The 26,187-nt window shown below is 44.1% G+C and overlaps 1 protein-coding gene across 3 annotated transcripts in view; it reads right to left on the minus strand.

Annotated features, from left to right (window-relative positions):
* Nucleotides 1-2,209: 2,209 nt before the first annotated feature.
* CLIP2 (CAP-Gly domain containing linker protein 2) overlaps nt 2,210-26,187 on the minus strand; it is a 123,933-nt gene continuing 99,955 nt past the window's right edge. For 2 of the 3 annotated variants that reach the window (XM_074189377.1, XM_074189375.1), the window contains 7 exons: nt 20,665-20,722; nt 18,762-18,845; nt 16,797-16,953; nt 14,536-14,695; nt 12,864-13,049; nt 11,493-11,555; nt 2,210-8,055 (listed from right to left, as the gene is read on the minus strand). In XM_074189377.1, coding sequence (XP_074045478.1) covers nt 8,044-8,055; nt 11,493-11,555; nt 12,864-13,049; nt 14,536-14,695; nt 16,797-16,953; nt 18,762-18,845; nt 20,665-20,722 — 720 coding nt within the window. In that variant the 3' untranslated portion in view covers nt 2,210-8,043. The remainder of the gene's footprint in view (nt 8,056-11,492; nt 11,556-12,863; nt 13,050-14,535; nt 14,696-16,796; nt 16,954-18,761; nt 18,846-20,664; nt 20,723-26,187) is intronic. The other variant, XM_074189376.1, reaches the window with a different exon arrangement.

Raw genomic sequence — 26,187 nt, forward strand, 5'->3', positions numbered from 1 at the left:
ACAGCCTGTCCCCAAAGTCTTAGGGCAGCTTGGCCCAACCGTTGACCACACCCCAAAATTTAATAAATTCTTGTAGATGGATTAATATATTTTGAATGAATGGCACAAAGAAAAACCTTACCCTGGTGCAACGAAGCCTTCTGAGGTTATATTTCTATATCATTATTTTATCTTTGTCAAGGTGTTGTCCCCTCTGGGTCTCAATTTCCTCAAGAATGAGAAGAAGGGACTAACAATAAATTATCTCTGGGGGTCCTTTAAGCTCTGACATTGTAAGAAGGTGGATGAATTGAAGTTTTAGAATGGGTAGGAGGGCCACCTAGTGGTCTTTTGTAAGCATTACACAAAGAAAGCTTTTAGTAAGGAGACCCTGGTAGCTTATTTGCTGTGCTTCAGTTGTGTCCAACACTGTGATTCCATGGCCCATCGCACACCACAGCCTTCTAGCCTCCACTGTTCAAGTTAGCCCATTACCTCATTGCAGAGGGAGGGACCCTCAGTTAGTCTTCTCCCCCATGAGCACCTCAGCACCCACTTATATCCAATCCCAGCCTGAGTCTATTAGTTTCCTGTCATCCCTAGGGAAAGTGCATGTCAGGAAGGTACGTTTTGGTTGAGAGGAGCACAGATGGAGGTCCAAGAAGGTCAGAGTCAGGGTAGGAAGAGATGAATGGAAATGAGGAAACTTCATAATTCTCTCCTGAAGATCATGAAAATTTCAGGGAAGAGTAGGAGATTGGAAAAAACCTGAGAAAGAACACCTGCCATGACATCCCCCCAAATCTCAGACCGGAATAGCCTTCAAGGTCATCTTGTCCATTCCCTTGCTTCCCTGTGGAAGCAAAGGCAGAAACTAATAAAGATGAAGATGATGAAATCACCAAGGAGGAATAGGCAGAGAGAGCAACAAAAAGAGAGTTTTGGGGGATCCACACAATCACTGTAGGCAGTTGGGTAGTCGAGGGATCACAGTTTTAGAGTTAGAAGGGATCTTGGGGTGATCCATTGCAGCCCTCCCCCATTTTTTGATGAGGAAACGGCACCATTTGTCTGGAAGAGATACTGCTTGGGGACCCAACATGGCTTCCCCAATAGGGAATCTTGTCTAACTTAAATCATTTTTGCCTCAACTCAAACCTTTTTTCCTTGGTGAGAATTCTGGAAAACCTGAGGGGGCTGCTCTTTGGGGACCAGAAGGAAGGAAAGTCACCTTCTCAGCTCCCAGTGACCTCAAATGTGGCTATAAGACCACACAAATACAATCAACTTTAGATAACATCAATTCCTACCAAATCCAGGCCACTGTGTTCATTTTGGAACCACAAAACTAAATACATATTTTATAAAATTTAATATCTAAAGTTTCAAAACTTTTTAAAAATTTGTAGCATTTGGACTTCTGAAATTATTTAAGTTGAAAATTGCACTGCGACATTCGTCATATTGTATAAATGATTCACAAGTTTACTCTTTGTCCCCAACTCTGTTTCTCAGTATCTAGAATGATGCCTGGCCTATGGTATGCACTTACTAAAATGCTTGGTGATTAATTGATAAGATGGAGATGATATTCACTTTCCTGTTTCTCTCACAGGGACATTGTGAAGATCTAATGAGGTGATATGTTTGAGAGCACTTTCATGAATAGCAGAAGGGACTCTGAATTTGATGTCACAAGAATGGGGTTGGCCTTCCCCCTTGCTAGCTATGCCAGTGGCTAATAGCAGGGGGGAAGATGGTGAATCTAGCTGATAGCATTGGAGATGTCCCAACCCCTCAAGGGAAACCTAGAGTCTTGAAGTGGGGAGACAGAGCCAACCGTTTTTGGACCAGTGAATCCAGAGTGCACTGGTACATGAAGAAGGTGATGCTCTAACTAAGTTTTGAAGGAAGCAAGGGATCCAACTGGGAAGTGAGGAGGGAATATATTCCAAAAATGGAGGGTGGTCCAAAAACAGACCCGGAGATGGATGTCTGTGGGAGGCCCAGGAAGGCTAGGCTGACTGAGTTGTAGATCATGGAAGGGAGAGTAATGTATAATGAAGTTGTAAAGGTAGGATGGAGCCAAATTGGGCAGAATTTTAAAAGCAAACAGAAATTTGTATTAGATTCTAGAAGGCTAGAGGGGACCACCAGACTTTATTGTACAGGAGAGTAAAGTGGTTCGATCTACCTTAAGGAAATTCACCTGAATGAATGTGGAACATCTCAAATCACTCTACAAAGGGTGCTTATCCCTATTTATATCATAGACCCTTTTGGAAGTTTGGTGAAGCCTGTGGTTTCCTCAGAGTAAAAATTTTAAATGCATAAAATATATAGGATTACAAAAGAAATCAGTTATATTGAAATATATCAAAAAAAATTAATGTCATGATCCCAGGGTGAGAATTACTGAATTAGGAGGCAATGAGGGTCTTAACTAAGGTGGTGGCTGAGTGATCAGATGCGAGAGATGCAGTGGAAATAGAAATGGAAAAATTTGATGACTTATAAAATATGTAGAGGTGAAGGAGAGTGTGAAATCAAGGAAAATGCTGAGGTTACAAACTGAAGGGAATGAGGGGAGGGGAGTTCCCTCAGTGAAAAAAAGGGAAGTTCAGAAGACATCCTATGCCTTTTAATTCTTCTCTTCCTCAAATATAATATTTTCATTTCCAGCCCTCATCAGAGACTCACCAGTCCACTCATTATCATCTTGTGTTTTTTCTTCTGGACATTTTCCATCTTCTCAATAGCTTTCTTAAAATGGGGAGCCTGGAAGTAATGGACCTAATGCTCCCAATGTGGTGTGTCAAGAGCAGAATGTGGGATCACTGGAGCTTCCCTAATCCTGGACCATAGTCTCACTTTAAAGAGTGCATTCATTATCTTTGGATGTCATATTACACTTTTGACTCAGTAAGCTTGCAGACCCCTGGAACTTTTTCAGATAAACTCGTGTGTAATCATACTTTCCCCATCTTATACTTTTGAAGTTTCATTTTTTTATTCCAAATGTAAGACTAATTTACATTCATTGTTATTAAATTTTATCTTCTAGGATTCAGGCCAACAATGGTTTAGTCAGCTGCAAGCTTTTAGAGCCAACTCTCGTCTTCTGCAAATTAGACAAGACATCTGTGTCTTTCATCCAAGTCACTGATTAAAAAAGATTTGATCTCTATATATTCTCTGTTCCCTGGCTGCTTTGTTCAGGATTCCAAGAAGGGGTAGAGACAGGTGGGGTTGGGTTCAGGAATCTACCTAATCTTGAGTTCCATTGGGAAGTCAGGGCATTTTTCTCTAATTCCTCTCCTGCTTCCTACTTTCTCAGTCTGACCTTCCCTTTGTCTCATCCCTTTCTCTAAATCCCTTCCTCACTATTCCTACTTTCAGGTTGCACAAACTAGTACCCATTCTTTAGGGAATCTCTACCTTCCTTCAAAGAATCACTCAGGTGACATCTTTCCTAGTTATTAGCACACTCTCCCTCTGGAAATTATTTTATAGTAAATATTTGTTATTTATTTACTGGTACATCTTTGTTTCCTCCTCCCAAATAGAATGGAAGCAATGTGAAGACAGGGATGATTTCATTTTTGGCTTTGCAACCTCAGGACCTAACATATAACACACCAAATATCTAATTAAATTGACCCAAACTTTGCCTCTGTGGTATTGCCTTGGGCTGAGGTCCTCTGTGACCCCAGCATCTTCCACATACCAGATCCCACCTCCAGAGAAAAGGGAGCAGCTGCCTCAGGCCAGTGGGTCCCAGACCTCAGCCTCAAGTTTATTGTTCTTAGTTGGAACTCACCACACTTTATCAATTCAAGTTTCAGGAAGAGGGAGGGAGGGGTGGGGGAAGGGGAGGCTGTGATCCATGGCAACAGACCCGAGTACACAATCAGAAACTCATCGCTTTGTACAATATTTGAACAGAGGATGATCCAAATGAAACAAAACCAAGACCCCCAAATAGACATTATCAGAGAAACCAACTCTCTCTCCAGGACTCTTATAATCTGAATCATCACACACAGCCCTACCCCAAAGAACTAAGTGATCAACATTGACCCAGGTAGGAGGTTCCCATACTGTTTTCCTTTAGCTCGTCCACCCTTCCACCATCAGCTTCCATGATTCTGCTGATAGGAAGTCTAGTTTTTAGTGGGTTCACTCTTCCCTTCCTGGGTTACAACCTGATGGAAGTAACGAAGGTTTTGAATGGTTACAACCTGATGGACATAAGGAAAGTTTTGAGTTGGGATTAGGTCGTTAAAAGCTTCCTAAATATGTTGCTGTTTTAGATGAAAACAACAAATAAGATCCAGGTGGGAATGGGGGTCTGGATTCTCTAGTGATTTTTGCTTAACACATCAGGGGATGTGAATGTTCATTCCACTAAACATGGGGCCGGGGGGGGGGTATATTTCTACATCTGAGAAGGTACCTAACCTGGGCATCATTCCTGGGGCATAACCTTCCTAGCGGACCTATGTTATTAAAGGAAATTTTCATTACACTCTTTCCTCGGCTTCCTCCTCCCCAATAAAGGAGGAGAACTGCACTCAATCATGCAATGGCCCTTATCAGCTCAGAAGTCCATTGCCTTGGGACCTAGTAGGCCCGTCCCATTGTGTCACAGTGGGACAAGGGAGGAGGAACTGGGGCTGTCATCAAATCTCACTGAGGTTCTAAGTGGCAGGAAGGCAGTAGTGAACAAGCAGGGGAAGGGAAACTGTTCTTAGCGAGGGGAGACAAGGACCAGCATGGTTGGAGAGAGGGTTTTCTACTGGCCTGGGTCCCCTGGCAATCCTAGGTGGGAGGCAGCCTGGTATCAAAGAAAGGATTTGGAGGCAGAATACCTGGACTATAGTGCAAAGAGAAGCTGGGTTTGGAGTCAGAGGACCTGAGTTGAGGCTTGCTACTGGTGTGACCTGGGCCTCAGTTTCCTTACCTGTCAGATGAGGTTGTTGGACTAGATGGCTTCGGAGATTCCAACCAGCTCTAATTCTGTCATCCCTTCTATGACCTGGGTTCAAGTCCAGCTCATCGACGGTGTGACCTAAGGTAAGCCACACCTTCTCCGGACATGATTTTTTGAGGGCTCTTACAGCTCTAACCCCTATGAACCTATGAGGATCTGGGTAAGTGCTGGCCTACTAAGAGCTTTGGTTATTTTATTGTTTGCCCTGCCACTGGAGGGCCCTGTAGAGCATAGAGATTGAAGCAAGATGGCCTCGGGAAAGAACTGGTTAGTACTTCTAAAGAACAAGACATAAGGACCAATGACCCTGGCTACTTCCCATCAGTGGAGATATCAACTGCCACCCAAACACCCTATAGGATAGGGAAAAAAATAGGAGTCATCCCCCCAGTAACCCAGGAGGGATGGGATCCCTAGAACTCAGGGTTGCCGATGCAAATGAGGTTTTGAGCCAGAGATAGACCCCACATGGAAATCTAGGGCTTCAGAGTCCTGGGGAGGGAGGCCGGTGGATGCTATATCCATGTATGTACGTTACATAGGCTTGAATATGTGAAAGATGTGTGCTATCAGAGTATACGCCTCTCATTAGGGCAGATCGCAACCCATCTGTGATTTAGTTCTCAAATCCTAGGGAGTTAGTTACCTGTTGGTCACATTTGGGATTTAAGTGGCAGAGGCAGATTTGAACCTGGATTTTCCTGACTCCAAGAGCAGAAATCTAGTCTCTGCCTCTGAGATCTGGCATTTCTTTAGGACAGGCAACTCCTCTCAAGGAAACTCTTGTATGCGACTAGTGTTAACTGAATGTTTAAATGTATCCCTTAGAACAGATACTGGTGTGTCAGGATGTTTCTTATTTTTAAGGTGAGGGGAAGGAGTCTTTTTGGTTTTTTTGGAATTTCTCATTCACCCACCCACAAATAAAACCCCTCTGAAACTCAGAGGGAAATGCGGCTGAAGAGATTTCTACTTTAGATCTGGATTGGAACCGAATCTAAACCTATGTGATCCACCTGAGGTTTGAACTTGGGTCTCTCTGGCCAGGGCCAGGCTCCTGATTTTGGTCCAGTTGAGTTGGCTGAGGGGGTAAGTGATGGGGGAAGGGAGGAAGAGAAGTACATGAATGACCTGCAGTCTTTCAACCCCGGTGTCACCTTCCTCCTAATTGGGAAAAGCTGGAATGAACATGTGTTAGAGCACCACATGGGATGGTGGATTTGGGACCAGAAGACTGGGTTTGAATCTCAGCTCTGCCTTTTGTTATCCAAGTGACCTTAGACAGACCAATTCCCCGTCTCCTGGCCTATGTTTTCCCACCGGTAAGAAGGGAACTAGATGAGATAATCTCTAAGATCTCCAACGTCTGTCCCCCTTTGCGTGTCCGTGAACAGATGGATGTCCACCAGCTACTCTGGGCAGAAGCTTCCTTCCTGCCCTTAACCTCTCTGGGCTCAATTTCCATAAGAGGTTGAATTGCATTGACTTCTGGGGGGTCTTTTTGGCTCTAGACCCAGGATCCCAGGACCCTAAGTCACAGTCTTCCTGGGCCTCAGTATTTTCATCTCTATAATAGGCTGGCTGGAATAACTTGCCTCTAGTTGGAGGGGATTAGGATTTGTCCCATCCCCAAGCTACAGGGATGGGATCCCAGTTGGTTGCTCTGTCTAGCAAGAGAAACAACTCAAAACCCTGGGGAATTTAATGAGGATTGTCCTTCCCTCCGCTCCAAGGAAAGGAACAAAGAGGAGAGGGAAGGATGTTGATATTCGCCATGAGGAAATGAGAACCAGTTTGGGGAAGCCTTAAAGCTGCCCATGGACTGGCTGTTGCCTACCTCACTTTGGTCCAAGAGAACAAATCTGAAAGTGTTATGGGAAAGGAATGACTTGAAAAACCTAGACTAGGATCCTTCCAACTCCATCTCCAGGCCTGGTCCTCTGGCTAGCCCAGCATGGGGATGAAGAGATGGGTGAGAGAGGCTGGCATCTGCATATCTTATGTCTTTCCCTTTCACTGATGACTTTTCCCTAACCCTAAGAACTTGGGGAATCCACCCACATCCCTGGGTTTACAGCTGCTCGCTAGCAGAGGGGGCCAAAGGAAAGTCATGGACTGACCCACCAGCATCTACAATGCCATGTCTCGCCCGCCTGCAAGCTAGCATTAAGTTTGCATCAACAGCTGAAAGAAGCTAAGCATGTGGGACGAGAGGGGGCTTAAGACATTAAAAGGGAAATTGGAGAGTTAGGTAACCCACCATAACACAGTAAATTTCTCCAAGTGGAGGAATGGCATGTATAAAAAGTAGTCGAGGTTGGCTGAGGAGGGGACTCGGTACCATGAATGATATCACACAGCAGGGAGGAAGGGGGTAAGGGGACCCCCGGGGAGGAAAGTTTCCCACAGCCAGCTCACACCAATACTTCTGTCTCAGCCGGTGGCTTCATTGGTTTCCCCTGGTGGGCTGGAAGTCAGTGCTGGGATCCCTCACCCCAGATGCCCTTTCAAGAACAGCAGTAGTCTTGGGATAGCTCAGCTGCTTCCTGGCTCTCAAGGTCAAGGCCTCTGAGGGTAAAGGGAAGCCAGGGAGAGAGACTGGCCCAGCTCCCCAGGGACCATGCTCCAAGTTGCTCCTGTTCATGGGGGGAAGGCTCATGATTCTGGACTCTCTGAGTCCAGTCTTCCCAACCATATACACACACACATACCTTCCAAATTAGATTCCAGAAGCCATCCAGGGCTTCCCCAAGTGTCCAGATCAGAGACTGGAGGCCACAGGGGAGGGGGCAGGAAAAATAGAAAGGGCCTAAACTGGCTCCTTCCAGCAGGACCTGTACCTGTGGACTCCTCCAGGTCAGGGAGGTGGGATATGGGCTGGGGGGTGAGAAGGGAGAGGAGGAAGGGGGATTGTCCACATCTGTTAGTACACTATCATTACAAACACCATTCCTGTCTCAGAAGGGACAATCTTGACCAAGAGCCAAGCGAGCGGTAGGGTGCATGGCTGCCCAGGTGAGCAAGTGAATCCAGGCGTGAAATGGGCCTCTCTCCACCTTCTCCTCATGTGGTCAGTGCTTCTCCTGGAAGAGAGCAAGCAGCGAGTTAAGCCAAGCGGTCTTGGATGCCCTCATCTGTGTCACTACATCCTACCCTCAAGGCCAGGTGGCTAAGCCTACACATTAATCTGGAAGATGCTACATCCTGTCTGTGGGCTCTTAGGCCACTTATGTTTCTCGACTTAAGTCTCCTCAAATGTCAGATAAGGACTTTGGAATCCTGGTTCCAGAAGGCAGATGATGGATGAAAGACTTCCCTCCTCTCAGGAAAGAATTGGAGGACTATAAACAGGGAAGGCTAAACAAACTGGACAGATGACATTGCTGTGCCAATCAATTTTATATAATCATTTCCCTTTATTACAAAAATATAGTATAACTATTATTTCTTTATTATGGAAATGTGTACTTGAGGAAACAATTTTTTAAAAGTTCTGATCCCAATTTTAAGTAAAATGAGGCAGAAAGGTCAGAGATAGGTTGCAAAACATCCTTCCAATTCTAATCTTATGGTCATCACGAGGACCAGTCCTTTCTTCTCTGCTTGCCTGCAAGGTCCAGCTCAAATCTTACCCTCTCCAAGCAGACATCTCTGCCCACAAAGAAGAGAGAATCATGTGACTTCACACACACTCACACGCTACCCATCTGATGATTTGTTTATGCAATATTCCTGCCTTGATTCTCAGCTGAGTCAAGATGGGGGCTCATCGACTATTAGACATAGAAGGGAGCTTATCCTGCCCATGAGGAGCTCATGAAATTCTCTTCTGTTTGAAAGAGGAGGAAGTTATGACCCAGAGAAAATGGTTTGCCTGGGGCCACACAGGCAGGAGCAGAATTAGAATTTAGGGCCTCTAATTCCCCATCCAGGACTTATTCCACATCATGTATCCACTCTACAGAATATATCTGACTGACTCTGACCCAGCAGCCTGGTATATTTGCCTTTTTGTTTTATTGAATCATTTCAGTCGTGTTTGACTCTCCATGACCCTACTTGGGGTTTTCTTGGCAGAGATACTGAATGTTTTGCCTTTTCCTCCTTTAGTATATTTGACAGTTGAGGAAACCGAGGCAAACAAGGTGAAATGACTTGCCCAGAGTCACACAGCTAGTAAGTGTCTGAGATCAAATTTCAACCCAGGTCCTCCTGAGTCCAGGGCCTATTCATTGAGTTACCTGGCCACCTGGAACATGTAGTCATACTAATTATATAAATTTTCTCTATTTGATTGATATCCCAAATCCCTTTTAATAAACAAAGCAATTTTGTCTATTAGATTGAGTTGGCTAATAGTACATCAGAAAGAGCAGACTAGCATTGGACCTGGGTTCAAGTGCTGTTTCTGCCATTTCATATCTGAGTGATCTTGAGCAAGTCCCATCACTTCTATGTCCTAATATGTGAAATGCTTCAAATATATTTGTTGGTATGCTGTCTCCCCCATTGGATTATAAGATCCTTGAGGGCAGGGATAGTCTATTGCCTTTTTTTTTTTTGTATCCATAGTGCTTCACAGTGTCTGGAACATAGTTGGCTCTTAATTAATATTATTGATTCATTAATTGTCATCTCTTTTTTTGCAAGGCAAACGGGGTTAAGTGGCTTGCCCAAGGCCACACAGCTAGGTAATTATTAAGTGTCTGAGACCAGATTTGAACCCAGGTACTCCTGACTCCAGGGCCGGTGCTTTATCCACTACGCCACCTAGCCGCCCCTGACAGGGACTACCTTTTGTCAGTTTTTGAATCCCAGTGCTTTACACAATGCCTGGGCTTAATAAGTGCTTAATAAATATTTATTACTTGATTTATTGATTGATTGAGATAGCTTCAGAAGTAGCTCCCTACCCTGTGGCTCCTATTATGAGCCATAGCCCTGTCCTCCAGAGACCCATGAACCCAGCAATGGCTCTTGCCTGCCTCTAAGATTAAAGGACAGTCTCTCAGCCTGACCTTCATCCAATCTGGTGCTATTCTGCTTTACCATTATGACACATTTCTGCATATTCTTCATTCCAACCAAACTGGCCAGTATCTGTTCCAATGTGTCATTTATGTCCAGGGCCTTTTTCTGCATGCCCACAATGCCCTCCCTTAGCCTTTGAGAGAGGCAGCTAGGTGGTGCCATAGTCCACAAAGAACTGAACCTAGAGTCTGAAAGACCTGAGTTCAAATCTGGTCTCAGATATTTATTAGCTGTTTGATCCTGGGCAAGTTGTTTAACCCTGCTTGCCTCAGTTTCCTCAGCTGTAAAATGAACTGGAGAAGGAAATGGCAAACCACTCAGTATCTTTGCCAGAAAAAACTCCAAATAGTGTCACAAAGATTTGAACACAATTGAAAACCAACAAAACAACAACAAAAGCCTCTCAGAATGGTGCCTCCTATTGGAGGCCTTCCCTGATTGCCCCTTCTGGTTAGTCATTTCTCCCACCTTATTTACTTACTTGTCTGTGAACATGTAAATCTTTTGATTTAGAGTTGGAAGGGACCTTAGAAGCCAGCTCCTCAAACCTCAAAGTGACAGAAATCTGGTGCCTTCAAATACAGGGCTTGGTTCATTGGCCCCTACAGTCTCCTTACACTAGAATGTAAGAGGTTTGAGGGCACCAGCATATGAAATACTTATGAAAACTGAATGAAGGAAGACTAATCAGATTATATGGTGGAGCCAAGGGGATGCCCATTTGGTCTTGGGCCAAACACCTTAATCCTAGAAGTGTACCTCCCTTTATTGAGTCATGGAGCAAGGTCCTACTTCAGGGAAGAAGTTGCATTACTCAGATTCATGCTTCAGATTTTCATTGGTCTGGGACAAATGATCATGTTTTGCAATGTTGATAACTTTGAATAATGAGATTTTATATTCACTAGGAGAGCCGGCTAGTTTGCTCGTAAGCACTAGGGTGGTGTGGTGGGTCAGAAGATCTGGGTTTGAATTCCACCTTTGATACTTCCCAGCTGTGTTAACCTAGGCAAATCCTTTCACCATTTTGAGCCTCAGTTTCCTCATCTGTAAAATGGATACAATAACAACACCTACCTCCAAGGATTGTTGTAAGGATCAAATGAGATATTTGTCAAGGGCTTTGCAAACCTTCAGTGCTAGAAAAATGTCAGCTATTCATTTTTTTTAAAGGACTTCTACAATGACTTCCATAGGGAAAGAAATTTTTCTCTTGCCTTGTTCATCTGTTTGTTTAGTAGTAGATATATTTTTGGTGAATTTTTAATAATGAGTTAAAATGTAAGGTTCTTAAGAGCAGGGCTATTTGGTTCATGTCTTGGTGTCCCCCGATTTTCAGCACACAGTAGGCGCTTAATTAATGCTCATTGGTTGACTGATGGGTATTTTCCTTTCTTGGGCTTCCTTCCTTAAAGGGGGCTGGTGGGCTTCAGGTGGATTTGGAATCTTTAGCCCCCAAAATGGTCCAAGATAGAGGGCACTTCCTTACCTCTTGCTTCCGAGTCTTGTCTTGTTGATGGATGCCATTGGTGGAACCAGAATTGCCAATGGTCTGTATATGAGAGACAATTCATTAGGACTTTGTGATTAGTTCTATCTCTGTGGTTTACAAAGCACTTTTCCTACAGGGAAGACAGGATAAGAATTATCCCCAGATGAGGAAACTGAGGCATAGAGAACTAAGGACTGGCCTGGGATAACCCAGCTGGGATGTGGAGCCTGGATCCATGGACTCCAAATCATTGCAAAGTTCTTTACATCTGACATCTTTAGTTCTAGTTCATGGGTTTTCCATGCACATGATCCACTCAGACCAGGGACCAGTGAACATTTTCCTGAAAGAGATATCTAGGGCCTCCCTGACTGAGAAGAAGCAGTCCAAAACAAGGAGAAACATAATAGATAAGGCCTTCAATACTTTTATGTTTTGTCTTTCCCTGTAAGATTGTAAGCTCCTTGAGGGTAGGGACTGTCTTTTCTAATTTGTTCTCAACACAGTGCCCAGCTCATAATGGAAGCTTAATAAATGTTTACTGAATTGAATTTACCCTAAACATAATTCTTTTAGAGCACTCAAGAACCCAAATGGATTCTCTCATTTCCCCTGGTGTTGGGCATGTCCTCTTGAAGACAGATTGGAGGAGGCTCTGCCATTTATAGACTCAGACAGTTGCTTGAGGGTATTGAGACATGAAATGATTTGTCTAAGATCACACAGCCAGAATGTGCCAGAGGCTGGAACTCAGGCCCATCTGCCTCCAAGATTGGTTTTCTATGAGAAATTCATGATGGGTGTGCACAGGCTACAAGACACAACCAGTGAGAAATTCTGGAGAAGAAAAGGTAGAAAGGAAGTGACCAAAGAGATGAAATGGTATGGTTAAGGGTAAGAGTGAGGGGTGAAAGGTGAATAACTAGAGAGTCCCACTGACAGTCTTGTGAGATGTGAGGAGAAAGTGAGGAAGGCTTCTAGCAATCCTCTATTGTGCAAATTTAGAAGAGCGTGACTGCCAAATGTTCAGGGTGTCAAACATGGATGGGTCCTGATCTGTATCATGGCAGAGAACTCGATCCAATGAGATCATTGCTCCATTGGAGTGTCTGAGTAGTGAGGGATATTTTGGAATTGGGGAGAGGAGCGAAGCCAGAGTGTTTGCTCCAGATGATGGCTATCCTCTCAGACACTTTCTAGTTGGACCACTGAAGGTTGTAGTAACAAGGTGGGACAACTTGGAAGCTGGCCATAACTCACCAGCCCCAAATATTTTTAGGAAAACGACCTGCAAAGTGCGCAGCTAATGTAGCCAGGGCACTGCTGCTCCTGATTCAGGCTAACTGGCCTCTGGCCAGGAGGGCTCACCTGGGATTTCTCAGGGGAACTCCTCATGGCCTCCATGAGCTTCTCCATCTGTTGGCCTTGCTCCAGAGCACTGCGTAGCACATCCTCTGTGCTAACCAGGCGATGCTGGAGTCGTAGGACCTCCGACTCTGAGGACGGGTCAATCAGGGAATAGCGCCTTTGGTCCGATGCTGATCTCTCTTTGTCCTGGCAGAGGAGATGGCTCAATCAGTTTACTAAACGTTTACTATGTGCTAGGTGCTGGGTTGTGTCTGGGAATGCAAAGAAAGGCAAAACAAAACAAAACAAAACAAAACAAAACAAAACCCAAAACCCAGTCCTTTGCCTCCAAGCATATTCTAATGAGAGAGGCAACAGGACTATAAAATGTTGGAGGAACAAGAGAGGCCCATGTTTCTGGCACAACATCTCTCCCAAACCCAACCCATTCTATTCCACCAGAACCATCCCTGTCTCTGCCTTCCTTTTTGTCACAAATTACAGCACATTTCAAAGTTCTTAACCTGAGAGTGACCTTTGACTCCTCTTTCCGTCAATCCCCACAGGACAGCTAGCAAACTATCAAGCCGTGTTCCTTCTCCTTTGATGACGCCTCTCAAATTCATCTTTCCTCCTCCCTCTGCACTCCCATCGCTATAGTCCAGAGGGGCACTGTCTCCATCTAATCCAATCCAGTCCAATTCAAGAGGCATAGGCAAGATTTTAAGTCTCCCTCGTGCCTGTATGTGTGGGTGGGTTTCAGGGTTGGGGTCAATGAGCCAAAGCACAAGAGAGAAAAGGAATGTGGCCATGTGCTTGTCATTCTCTAGGGCAGAAGCCCCCCAGGTACCAAGTAAAGCAGAACTCCCCCCTTACTCAAATTGGTGACCTAGTTTCCATTCACTCAACAAGTAACTGTCCCAAACATGGTAACAAAGCAATCCCTACCCTTAAGGAGCTGACATTCCATTGGGGGAATCATACACACACACACACACACACACACACACACACACACACACACACACACACAAATAGAGGCAGAATTTGTACTTCATTGTTGTTTGTCCTTCATTCCTGTAGAGGATCAATAACACCACAGGGGGATGTCTTAAACAATTTTGGAAGGCAAAACCTCAGCAACTGGACATGTGGAAAGTGACCCCGGTCATGATCTTTGAAGGAAGTAAGAGTTTGTACAGGGCAGAGGGGAGAGCGGAGGGCACACCAGGCCGGGAGAACAGCTTGTGCAAAGGTGCAGAGGCCAGAGATGGAATGGCAAGAAGGTCGTTTTGGCTAGAAAGTGAAGTGTGTAAAGCCCACCATATCAAGTAATCTTGTCGCATGTATAACCTTTTTTTTCATTAAAAAAGTTAACACGCATGTATTTTCTCTTCTCTCCCTCCCCTTCCAATTAAGAAAAACAATAATAACAAATATCCAGAGTCAAGCAAAACAAATCCTCTGGTTGTCTCCGTCCTATTCGACACCCTGGGTTCACCGCCTTTTGGTCAAGTGAATGGAAGCTTAAACATAATGGTATGACTTGTTTAGAAAACATTCTAAACACATGTGCTTTCTTTTCAACAAGCTAAGAACCAAATCTTCTCATCTATTCATTGGCATTTGGGGAGGGGGGTCTGTGCATCCTCCCCCATAGCCAGCCTGCCAGGCTCGCCACCCCATCACTCACCAGCACAACCAGTTTCTCTCTCAGCCCTTTGATGTCATCTTTGAGTTTCTGCTCCTTGAGCCTCCACTCGGCCTTGTGAACCTCTCGGCTCAGGTCCCTCTCAGGCCCTGGGGAGTGACGATTGGCCTCGAGCAGCAGAGCCCGCAGCTCATTCAGACTCCTGAATGGGAAATAGACCTCGGGTCACACTTGGCATGTCCCTGCCCCACCAGCTGCAGCAGATCCCTCAACATCTCTGGCTTCTCAGTGTCCAGGCTATTCTCGTTCATTCAAAAGCAATTTCCTGAGAACCAAGAGGATGCCGAGGTCTGACTGGGCTGTGGCTGGGAGGAGGGCAAGCTGTGGTCCTTACTTATTGCATGTGGGGGATGCAGCTGGGGAGAGAAGACCTACCCATCAAGAATTAAAAACAAGGAAAAAGACGTCCCAGGGAAAAGGCTGGAGAGGAGAGGAGAGGTCAGGGCTGTAGGAGGCCAGAAGAGTGAGAGATTCTAGCTCTGGAGCCGAAAGGAACCCTAGAGGCCACCTGATTCTTCACCCCCATTTTACAGAGGAAGCATCTGAGGTCCAAGGAGCTGACTTGCCCAAGGTTCATTTTTATAGATGAGGAAATGGAATTATTGAGGTGAAGAAACTTACCCAGGGACACAGCTAGTAAAGATCTGATTCTGAATTCAGGTCTTCCTGACCCAAGTCTAAAAAACAGACAGTTTTCCTTTTATCGGAAAGGTGGGGAACTGTCAGTCTACGTGTCCTTAATTTACTTCTGTTTTGGTTGTTGTGACAAGGGAACATTCACTGGAAAAATTCTGTGATGTAAAAAATAAAGGCAAGAGCAAAACTTTTAAGGAAGGAAAAGAAGATCCATTTAAAAATGGCTGCAAAGGTAGAGAATAGCCCTCTGGAAGGGAGTGACCAAGAAGGAAAGTCGATCTCCCTGGTAGGAGTGTGGACCCTCATGGGCCGAGAGGATGAGCTTCCAAATTCCACTAGAGGGAGCCAAAGGCCAAGGAGAGGTATTTGGGAAACGAGCCATTTCTACACTGGCCAGAAGGATCCGTTCTCTTTCCAACGGGAAAAGAATACAGGGCTGTCTATAATAATGCTTGTCCTTCATTCTCAAAGAAGACCACGACATCAGAGAGCGGATGCCTGACAAGCGCATGAATTGGGTTTGCGTGATGGGGGCTGTGCTAGGTCACCAGCCTCACTTTCTCCTCCGGAGTCATCTGGATCCAGTGGTCAGACATGGATGGATCGGGATGACTGGAGAAGGCCCTGGATGTGAGGCAATCAGGGTGAAGTGACTTGCCCAAGGTCACACAGCTAGCAAGTGTCAGAGGTTAGACTCAAACTCCTGTCCTGATTCCAAGGCCAGTGCACCATCTAGCTGTCTATAGTGATGGCAGCCACCACAGAGGAAGCCCGAGAAGCACAGAATGGATCATTTGTTATTCCCATTTTGCTGAAAAGGGAAGTAAAGCTCAGGACAGTTTGATATCATGGGGGGAAAATGGATCTGGAGTTAAAGGATGAGGGTTCAAATCCTGCCTTTGATACCTACAATATGTATGTATGATAACTTTGGATAAGTCACTCAACATTCTTAGGACTCAGTTTCCTCATCTGAAAAATGAGGGAGATGGACTCTTGGGTCCCTTCCAGCTTTTAGTCTATGAACCTATAAATTTTAACTGTTTCACATCCCTGGACAAGTCACCTCTCTGGGTCTCAGATTGCTCTGAGTGTAAGATATGGGGTCGAGGCAGAAGCCTCTAATGTTCCTTCAAGCTATGATCCTCTGTATGCTGGGTGGGGAAGTGATTGGAAACACCAGGCCCTTCCTCTTTTACTTCCTCCCTTTCTCCCTTCTTTCTTTTTCTTCCTTTCTTCTTTACTTCTTCTCTCTTTCCTCCCTCCCTCCCTCCCTCCCTCCCTCCCTCCCTTCCTTCCTTCCTTCCTTCCTTCCTTCCTTCCTTCCTTCCTTCCTTCCTTCCCCTCCTTCTTCCTCTTCAGAGACATATTGTATTTAGAATCAGAGAACCTGGGCTCTTTCCACCAGACTGTTTGGCATCATTGGTCGATGGTATGCTCCCCAAGGACACGATGGGTATCTTCCCTTCCCTCTGTATCCACTTCTCCTGACCCAATGCTTAGTAGAAAACTCCGGCATGGAGCAAGCTCTGGCATGATGCCAGTGAGGTGGGAGGATATCCAAGACCCAAGAGGCAGCTGGTGGCCTCCTGGCCAAGCCTACTCACCGTTCCTTTTTCAGCAGCTCCTGGCTAATGAGCACCAGCTGCCCAGAGGCGTCATGGGTTTTGCGGGACACAGTCTCAAGCTCTGCTTCTAGCCGCTTCTTCTCCTTCAGGAGGGCATCTGCCTTCTTGTCTCCTGATTTACATTTACCTTCCAGTGCTATGGAGCAAAAGTACCAGGGAGGGGTTAAGATGATCAAAATACATGGCCCTGGTTCATAGGCCAAGGGTTTAGAAGATGGCAGTCAGGACCATTTCTTGGGGAGTTGGGTCATCCTCACTTCTCTCTTGGTGGAACTCTACTCTCCAGACTTCTCCGCTTCCTGATGGCCCATCTCCCTGCTCCAAACCTCACCCACCCCCACTTTCTAGCACCCTTTATAAGTTGTTTTCTTCTGGTGAAATAGAAGCTCCTTGAAGGTAGAGACTGTCTTTCTGCTTGCATTTGAATCCCCAAAGCTTAGCACAGGGCCTGCTTCAGAGTAAGCACGTAAGAAATGTGTTACCTAACTACCTATCTACCTTCCTTCTTATTCACCTATGTACAGAGAACCGTCTGTCTGAAAGAAACTATGTGGCAGAAGTAACACAAAATCTATTCTGTGACATCTGTGACTTCAGTTCTTCCTGGGTCCACAGGACTAAACTCTGAGTGTGAATTAGGGGGGGATGCTAGTATTTCTTAGACATGTGACAGGAGATAGGAGAACAGGGAAGGGCCTCGGACTCTTGTTTAGCTGGGGGAAGGTCAACGCCAATCTGGCAGGACCTATAGGCCCTTGGCTAAGTAGGACTATTGCCACCTCAATTCTCTTAAGCTGAAGAAATCTACCTAAACATGCATCTCTTGCTTTCTTATAGTATATTTGATATAATTTAACTTCTCTGGGTGACTCGGGGTCATCATTACTAATAACAGTCATTACAGTAGCAAAGCCCATTTCTGTTGCTCTCTGAGGTCTGCAAAGCATTTTTGTACAACCCTATGAACTGGACAGTACCAACAGTATTATCCTTATTTTATAGATGAGGAAACTGAGTCTTGGAAATGTTACTAGTGGAAGTGATAACCAGGACTTAAACCCAGGTCTCTCCTCACTTTCAGTCTGGCACCATTTCCAATACATCTCATAGTTTTGTAAAACAGTGATGATCTTCCTGTAGGTGCCAGTTTGCTTCTTCACCAAATGGTCCCAACCTGTAATGAGTTTTTAAATGTCCTCTGTATTCTTTTTCATTCCTTTTCCATTCGGATCACATTGGAAGGGACCTCAGAGACCATCTGGCCCAATCCTCTCATTTTACAAATGAGGAAACTGAGGACCAGAGAGGTGATGTGCATTGTTACAATGTACAGGGAGTAATCATCAGAGGACACAAAGCGGCCCCACTCAATCCTCAGTCCTTTGTCAGTTGCCATTTGTTGTCATCCTTGAACTTTTCTTTCTCTAATTTGAAGCTCCTAATTTGAGTTCATTAAAATCTCTTGTAAATCAGCGTCACTAGACTTTGAGTAAGACTCAGTGAGTAAAGTGCCTAAGTGTTAAAAAGTGGCCCCAGGAACAGCTTTTTGGCTTCTGAGAGGCCTTTTATTTCCTCCATGATTTTCACTGTGTTTGTTGAGGAGAGCTGGGATTGTCAGAAAACTGACCTCTAGATACATGGTCACCATGAAAGGACATCACCCCCTCAAATCTATCATAACACTCTGTTGGACCCTGTTTGTGCTGTACTACAACATCCTTATGTCAAGGGGCCCCTTATATTTTGGAAACTCAAGGGTGGAAGTGTCTCATGGGCATTCTGGGAGTCTATTATTCTCTTTCTACAAAGGAGGAAGCTGGGGATAAAAGGTAATCCGTTAGATGGTGGAGGTAGTGATTGGGGAGGGAGGGATTCATTAGAACAAGGACATTCATGGCTAGTTCCAACATGCAATTGGCCACCTAGTGCCAAAGGGAAACTTACCACTTACTTGGGCCTTGAGCATCTCGGTCTGTGATACTAAGGACGCCACCTCTTTATCCCTCTTACTCAACTTGTCCTGTAAGTCTTTGGGGAGAAGAAAAGTGGTTCAGGGGAACTGGTATGGCAAATACTCTGTGATATCATGGTCCTCAATATTTTTGTTGAGAGAGGAAACCATGAACCTAAGGGCCAAGACCTGTGAAAGACATCTGACACACTGCTCTGGTTAGCACATATACAGCACCAGCTCCCCCCATTGTCCAATGAGTAACAAGGTGCAGATTTTTATCCTGGCACTTGAGGTTCCCCATAATCTGCTTTAAACACTCTCTTTCACACTGTGATTTATATCGAGAGCTGGAGGGGACCTTCGAGGTCATTTCATTCACTGCCCTCATGTGACAAGAAGCCCTTGTTCTGGTATTCCTGGGCTATTAGCCATTTCCCTTCTCATGTCTTCCCATCCCTGTTTCTGGGGCTTTGTGGAGATTGACACATCATGGTAAGTGCTTAATTGACTTTTCTTGACTTGAATTGATTCCACATCATTGAAGAAAGTAGTGGGATAATCAATCAAAAAGTGTTTATAGTGTACTCACTATTGGCCGCCACCAAAAGGAAATGGCTTCCTCCAAGATTACTAGTGATCTGTTCATTGGCCAATCAAATGACCTTTCCTCAGGCCTCATCCTTCATGGCTTCTCTGTAGCATTTGGCATTGCTGACCACCTTCTCCTATTAAATACTCTCTGATATTATTCTCTCTTGGATCTCTTACTCCTCTGACTGCTTCATTTCGATTTCCTGCACTGGTTCTTCATCCATGTTATGATCACTAACCATGGATATCCTTCATTGTTTTATCCTGAGTCCTCCTCTCTTTTTTGCTCTATATTATCTCACTGGGTAAGAAAATCAGCCCATTTGGGTTCAGCTATAATCTCTCCATAGATAGCTCCCAGATTGATTGATATATTCAGCTATAGTCTATTTCCTGAGCTACAGTCTCACATCATCAACATCTCTCCAATCAGAGATAGCCCTCTTCCCTCTCAACATTCAAAGTCACCTTTCCCCTAAGACCCTTTCCCTTCTTTTGAATTTCTCTTACTATTGAGGGCACCACCATCTTCCCAACCAACTTTGGGAAGTCTCAACTTGTCTTTCTCAATTCTTCTACTGTCATTCACCCCATATATCCAATCCAATGCCAAATCCTGTCATTCCACCTTCACATATCTCTTGTTTCCTATTCACTCACATAGCCAATAGGCTAGTTCATGACTCAATGGTTGTAACCTAGACCATGGAAATAATCTTCATATTGGGCTCTGTCACTTCTCTGCTTGTGCCCATCTATCCTTTTCTCAGCTTCCAAAGGACAGTTCTAACCACATCACCACTCTATTCCACTCATTTCCAGCATTCCCTATTACATTCAGGATCAAAAATGAAGTCCATTATTTGTCAACTTAATCTCTTCACAACTTTCCCCCTTCCTATCTTTGCAGTCTTCTTACGTTTAACTCTCCCCTCCTGACAGTGAAGCTTTCCAATTCCCTTATTAATAGAGTCAGGACTAGGGATGAGCAAAACAAGGAAGTTGCCACAATGAGGAACACCTTTTCGTGTTATTATTTATAATGTTATGAAACAGTAACTTCTGACACATATAGGCTATATGACCCTGACCAACTCTAAGGCTATAAGCTGCAGAGAAGGTCCCATGATTAGTCTTTATGTTTTAGGATTTCACTGAAATAGGCAGGAGAAAGATTTTCTTAATTGTAAAAAATGACCTATGAGAATACCTCCCAAGAATAGTCATTCTTCAGTCCCCAAACTCCAGCATCCAACCCAAGGGGAACACACTGAGGTGGGAAGACAACAGACATTCCCTTACCCTCCATAGTCTGTTTCATTCTGATCTTCTCTTCTGAAATGTCATTTGTCTCAATTACCTGAAAGAAATAGTTTCAGTGAGAGGATGTACTGACTTCCTCCTTCTCTGACCATTAAACTCTGATTTATTGGGGGCTCCTCAGAATCTGAATAAGTGAGCCATCTGATTGTTACACCCTGGGTCATCTTGGAGTAAAAACATCTCCCTGGCTACACTCCCCATGAAAGGACTTGAAGACAGCGTTTGATTCCAAGTTAGGATATTGGACTTCAAAAGAGATGATTTCTGGACCTTTCAGATTCCTTTGCTCACTTCTCTACTTTTTTTTGGTTCTAAAGAATGTTCCACAAGGAAACTCCCTCTCCAGTACAGATCAGCAACTATTATGCAACTTCTATTCTGAGCAAGATGTCTCCGGCAGTGGGAAGTTATGACTTCTCCAGCTTCATACAGGCTGTAAGTGTCAGAGTGACGACTTGAACTCAGCTCTTCCTGACTTCCAAGGTCAGTTTTCTGTCACATGTGATGCCCAGGACTGAGCATGATGCATTGATCTGGGCAGAAGACAGTAGGACCATCATCTCCCTTGTTCTGGACACAAGGATTTCATTATCATGGTTCAAGAGCTGAGCCATTTTCCCATGTCACCCAGTTGACTCATATGGAACCTGGGACTAATGAAAAATTCAACTCTTCCTATGCGTGCGCGTGTGCACACACACACACACACACACACACACACACACACACACACACACACAGATTATTAAACCAGGTCAATGGACTAGACTTTCTCAAGATTAAAAAAAATGTAACCTTTCCCAAAATTTTGCCTTGTGAGATCTAGAAATTTACTTTCCCTTTGGACTTGACTCTTTAAATGTGGAGAGAATTGTAGGACATCTAATATAAAACTGAGTATTTGGGTTAATCTTCCTGTCAGATAAGAAAGTCAATCACTCATCATGGATTATCAAACATCAGACTAAGCAAGTGGGGACCAACCAGGCTCTGTGATCCAGGAGAGTGGGGCTCCTGATGAATGATGAACACCTGTGTCTGAGGAAAGGTTTTTGTGATATTCATTCTCTCATTCTAAAATGTTCTCCTGGGGGACAAGAGCTTGGGAGCTCAAGTCTCTGTCACTGAATCCCACTGAGGAAAGGGCCAAAGGTCAGATATGGCAAGATCCAGGTTGTTGTCTGAATGTTCCCCTCACTCCTCTGACTGTATCTTTAACAGATGGAGTCTAGCAGAATTAAAATTCCCCTTAAGTCCTATATGGGAAAATCTAAAGCTCAGGGAAAAAATTGAAATGTCTGGACATGGGACAGGATGTACCCTCTCTGTCTACACAAAAACATCTCTTTGGGACTGGCTTTGCTTCCTTCTCTTAGGATTCTGGGGAAAGATTCTGCTTGCCCTAGAAAAGCACTTGAAACATTTGCGGTCATCAAAAGGAACATTATAGGAGGACCTCACTGTTTGTAAGTTAGATGTTAATAAAAAATATGTACCAATCAAATCCTATTTGAAGTATGCTGGGCAGAGGCCCTAAACGAATCTTTCTGTAATGTGGGTTGCGGTTGCTCAGTTTTTTTTTTTCAGTCTTGTCCAACTTCTCATGACCCCATTTGTGGTTTTCTTGGCAAAGATACTGGAGTGGTTTGCAATTTCCTTCTCCAGCTCATTTTACAGATGAAGAAACTGAGGTAAACAAGCTTAAGTGACTTGCCCAGGATTACACAGCTAGGAAGTGGATTTGACCTCCAGAAGATGAATCTTCCTGACTCCAATGCCTTCTATGTGCTATGGTGCCCCCTAGCTGCTGTAAAATGGACAATTATTTCCTAATTTCTCTTAAAGTCAGAATGGAAAGGGAAAGGAGGACAAGAAAGGGCTGAGTCTCTCTCTCTTTCACCCACTGTGTGTATCAGGAGGAGAGGACCAATGATTCCAGGGATGTGAGGGACTCTTGAATAGAAAACTCACTCCACCAATGATGATGAGCAATTATGGTGACGTGGTGAGTTCCATGTGGACATTAAGAGATTAAATGACTTGCCCAGGGACAAACAACTAGCAAATGTCAGATACAGAACATGACCTCGGGTCTCCTGGGGCTGGCCCTCATGTGCAATGACGTAAAGGAGAGGTGGTTGACATCTGAGTTAGGAAGATCCATCACACATGCGTTGGATGACTTGAACAAATCCCTGACTTCTCTGTACCCCTAGACAAGCTCCTCACTGTGAACATCCTACTCTAATGGAATTACAAGTCTTGTGTGTATGTGTATATGCATGTATATTTATATACACACAGATAACATATATGTAAATTATGTGTGTACAATACACATAATTCATAACTACAAATATTATTCTTAAAGTAAGTCATTCCTTAAACTTATCAAATTTATAGGAATGGAATAGAACTTCAGAGATTATCTTCTAATTTCGTTCTATACAATGATAAAATTACATGTCTTCTGAATATATATGTATAAACTTTACATACACATGTATAATAAAACTATACAGTCATTATTCTCCACATAGGAATGCCTTACATATTTATCAATTATATGAATGGAACAGGGTCTTAGAAATTGTCTTTAGTTCCATCCCTTAATTTTACAAAGGAGGAACCTGAGATGCGAAGGGGGGAGAGGACTTGTCCAAGGTCACACGGTGAATAAGTATAAGAACTCATAGAAGAATCCAGCTCTTCTGACTCCTGATCCAGTTTCCTTCCTACTAGGTCATGCCCAGGTCAGAGGTGGGGAGGTGGGGGGGGGGGAGAAAGAGCAAACCTCACATCAGTCTATTTATCAGACCCCAAACTCATTCACTGTAGTGAGTGTTGTGAGTGAACATACTCTGGACCTAATGGATTTGGAGAGCAACGAAGGACATTGGTGAACAGTGTTCACTCTGGGGTTGGCCCTTTGGGGTTCATGTCTATGCCCAGAAGTGAATGGATGAGCATCTTCAAGGTGACCTTGATAACTTCAGAACTCCTCCAAGGTACCCTCCTAGGAAGATCTTTCCCAAGTGAAATTTCAACTAGCCACTTAGGGAGGGGAATAACCATCTTTAGTCTTTTCAGTGCCAGAACTGGATGCCCCAATCGCCACAGAGAATGATTTGGGGAGAGATTTGATCTCATCATTTGTTAAATGAGGAAGCAGGCTGTAGTGGAAAGAGTCCAGGATTGAGATATACAGATCTTCAGCCTCATCCCCAGCTAACGATGTGGCCTTAGAGAGGCAATATTTTGGGGGATCTCTATAAAATGAAGGCATCGAATTGAATGATGTTGAAAGAAATTTCCTGCTCTGATAGTCTGTGATTCTGTTGTATTAGGTGGTGGTAGTGTATATGTAGAGACAACTAAGTGGCTAAGTGCATAGACCACTGGGCCTGGAGTCAAGAAGACCTGAATTTAAAACTATCCTCAAAAACTTAGTAGCTGTATGACCCTAGGTAAGTCACTTATCCTCTGCCTAATCCACTGGAGAAAGAAGTGACAAATAATTTTGCTAAGAACCCCACAAATGGGGTCATGTTGAATCAGATATGACTGAACAACTAAACACAATGTATGTATAGGGGACTATCAATACTACAGATATCTCCTTCTCAATCCTCAAAATGACTGATGACTCCAAGTACCATCTCTTTTTATCCATGACAAACTCCTATGGGGGTGGGGGAATATATACAACTCAAATTTCTATGGGGACCACAAACTTCATTAGGAAACATCTCCCATAATGAAAAAGGGGAGTCAAATATTTGGGTTGATTAGAAGAGGGTCCCTCTAGAATTTCTCAGCAAACTCATTTTTTCAGCACCATGGAGAGTGCCCACAATTCTGGGTCCAGGCAAGGTTACCAAGAAAATTCAGAAGACCTTTAGCTGTTGGACCTCAATTCTCGGCTTTTGCTTTTGCATCAGAGTCCAAAATGAGACCTTTGGCAGCTTCTCTTAGCTTTTTAAAGGGGCACATACAAATGAAGCTGTTATTTAATTGAGCTCACAGAGATCAATGATATTTCATCAGCAAGTTCCCCAGGAGAGGAGGGGCAGTTAGATGCAAGATGGACACCAGAGTGAGACTTGGGGCAAGATGAAGAGAAAGGAACCATTTTTCATCCTATTCAGATCTGACTGGATTTGCCCAGTGAGTATGGTTCATTCATCTCCTTTCTGATGGGAAGAGAAAAGAAATTGAGGAAAACTGAATAAAGGATTTTATGATTATTCTCAGAATCCTAGGGTTGGAGATAGAAGGGACCTCAAAGTTCATCTAGTCCAATCTTCTAATTTTTTTTCAAAAGAGGAAACTGAGACTCAAAGAGGTTAAATGATTTTCCCAAGGTCAAACAGGTGACAAGGGGAAGAGCCAGGATTTGAACCCAGGATTCATGACTCCAAATTCACAGTATCGTGGAAAGTGGCAGTACACTTCCCTGTCTGAAGAAAATTATGGCATTCTGTAATTGGAAGGTAGCCCAGTGTAGGAGAGAGAGCCCGGGCCTCAGTTTCTTCCTCTGTAAAATGAGAGGGTATGATGAGAAATAGAGGATCAGAGGATTATAGCCCTCTTAGAGTCAGAAGGCTCTAAGTCAGTTCATCCAAGTTTTTCATTCTACTGGCCTCAGTGACCTTCTTTGTAAAATGGCTAGTTTGGACTAAATCAGTAGTACTGAGGTCTCTCCCAGGACTAAATCCAGGATCATACAAATAACTGCACAAGTATTTGGCACCTTCCCCTCTTCCCTTTTCAGAAGATTTAGGGAAGCAGAGGGACCAAATTTTGGGATGGCCAGATAAGTCCACAGAAACCTCAGGAAATGGAATCAAAGTATATTTTTCTTCTATCTGAGGCTTAGAGAGAAGAAGGTCTTGCCCATGATCATACAGGCATGGGATTTGAATTAGGGATGAGACCTCTGTTCCCAGGTCTATTCTGACACACCAGAGAAGATGGAGGCCTCTGAAAAGCTGAATACTTTTGCTGACATCAACTAACTTCCCCCACAATTATAAGAACTGTTGCTGGTTCATGACAATTTGTATGGTGCAGGGTAAAAGGTGTCAGATACAACATTCCCACATGTGGCCAGAACCAGCTTAAGATGTAAGTGGGAAATGTTTAACAAAACAAACAAAAATACAATCCAGCACTGTTACATTTTAAAACTCAGTCTGTATGATATCCACAGAGATTCTTATGTGTGTTTGATCTGCTATGAGTTTAAAATCACTGGTGAGAAAACTAAGAGCTATCCTTAGGAGCCATCCTTGGAAGTCTTCCTAAGGAGCCATGCTTGGGAAGTCATCCTAGAAAGTCATCCTAGGGAGTCATGCTTGGAAGTCACCCTTGGAAGTCATCTTAAGGAGCCATGTTTGGAGGCCACTCTTGGAAGCCATCTTAGGGAACCATCCTAGGAGCCACCCTTGGAAGACTTTGGCTCAAGACTTACCTCTGGCACAAACTGGTTGTGTGACCCTG

Source organism: Macrotis lagotis, chromosome 5 (genome assembly GCF_037893015.1).
Source record: "Macrotis lagotis isolate mMagLag1 chromosome 5, bilby.v1.9.chrom.fasta, whole genome shotgun sequence".
Taxonomy (NCBI): Eukaryota; Metazoa; Chordata; class Mammalia; order Peramelemorphia; family Peramelidae; genus Macrotis; species Macrotis lagotis.